At 36.5% G+C, this 1,459-nt stretch overlaps 1 protein-coding gene across 1 annotated transcript; it reads right to left on the reverse strand.

The window, feature by feature from the left end:
- Nucleotides 1-25: 25 nt before the first annotated feature.
- LOC133723683 (purple acid phosphatase 22-like) lies at nucleotides 26-825 on the reverse strand. The gene is made up of 2 exons (XM_062150560.1): nucleotides 575-825; nucleotides 26-475 (listed from the first exon to the last, which is right to left on the reverse strand). The coding sequence occupies exons 1-2, from the start codon at nucleotides 728-730 to the stop codon at nucleotides 104-106; spliced, it is 528 nt and encodes a 175-aa protein (XP_062006544.1). The 5' UTR covers nucleotides 731-825; the 3' UTR covers nucleotides 26-103.
- Between the last annotated feature and the right edge of the window lie 634 nt (nucleotides 826-1,459).

The raw sequence follows: 1,459 nt of genomic DNA on the forward strand, positions 1-1,459 counted from the left end.
AACCATTGCTAACCAACTATCCCACAAGAAAAGGTATATGCATTACTGGTATATAATGCAAAAATTATTCTAATAATTAAGTATAAAACTAAGAAATTGGTGGTCAGTTTAGATTGACAATTTGGTAACCTAACATGCATGTTATATTATCCATTGATCGAGAAACACATAAGAATAACTTACCAACTATTACAAATTCGATCGGAAGTGTTTGTGGGGGTGTCTTGAAGGAGAACTCCGGACCGGAACCACCACAGCTATAGAAGTATGTGGTTGAAGGCTCCAAAGGGCCAATGGTAACATGGTGGATCCTCCCAGAAGTATATGAAAAATAATCGTACCATGTGTGTTCTCCAGTAGACTTTGCATTATAATTTCCAGATTGTTTTCCATACTCCACTATAGATTTGGTATGACTGTTGTCTGTAACCCATGAAACTTTCATGTGATCCTTTCCCACCAGAGAAATATGCACCTAATTAACACAGTTTTCCCAAGAAACATATGTATAATATCAGAAGATCATGAATACAAATTAACCTTCAAATAATTAAGTAGTCAGAAATTAATTAACCTGTTGAGGGTCAGAGTCAGAACGATCATGAGGAGTGAGTATTACTCTACCAGCAGGTTGCCTAACAAAATCATCATCTTGTGATTTTAGGAGGTGAGGGACAAGAGAGATAGTCAGGAGGAAAGAGAACAGATGCAGGCTCAATTTCATCATCATTGGCTTGTGAGAGCTATATCGATCTCTGCAGAGCTAAGCCAGAGGTTTAGATATACGGGATATGGTTTGATGGTTTGGAAAGTTCAAAAAATGAAATAAGAATATTAGTATATACATTGCAATGACGTGAAGTAAGTCTCTTTGAAACTATCTTGGAGTTGCTTACAGCAAGGGCTGAATCTCAGTCCATCAAGATAAGGTTTTACAAGTTTTTCTTTTTTAATAAAAATTAAATTTACTTTGTTGATTAAATGGAGATGGCCTAACATCATACTGAGGCTTCAATTAGACTGAAAATAAGAGGTTAATATGTTGCTTGATATGTGGCTGGCCTGGGCAGCTGCGTACTTCCTCGTAACACGCAACCACATCTTTCTAAACAATTAATCGCATTAAAAATAAAAATAAAAAACCATCTGGTATACCAGCAGCTAGCTGGTATATGAGGGACATGTTAAACTATATGTTTGATTCTAAGCACAACATAAGCTTGTAGTTAAATATTATGTTAGGTTCATTAACATAATGTATAAGAAGTGCTCAATCTGCCAAAGACCAGAAGCTGCCTCGAAAACTTCTCCCTCTCTAGTCGGGTTTTAGGTGGAAAAAGATAGGGTTTTTTGCACCAACAGTGTCTGAAGACTTGGGTGACTGACAATATGATACCCGAACTCACAAAGTTATCAAAGTAATACCCAGACTCAATTTTTCGTATCAATGTGGTACCTA

This window comes from Rosa rugosa, chromosome 7 (assembly GCF_958449725.1).
Source record: "Rosa rugosa chromosome 7, drRosRugo1.1, whole genome shotgun sequence".
NCBI classification, from domain to species: domain Eukaryota; kingdom Viridiplantae; phylum Streptophyta; class Magnoliopsida; order Rosales; family Rosaceae; genus Rosa; species Rosa rugosa.

What these genes read in the sequence shown, in the direction of transcription:
- LOC133723683 (XM_062150560.1), bottom strand. Translation starts at nt 730, where the DNA reads ATGATGATGAAATTGAGCCTGCATCTGTTCTCTTTCCTCCTGACTATC. An exon ending in CTGACTCTGACCCTCAACAG is followed by an intron (nt 476 to 574) that starts GTTAATTAATTT and finishes TGTGTTAATTAG; the next exon opens with GTGCATATTTCTCTGGTGGG.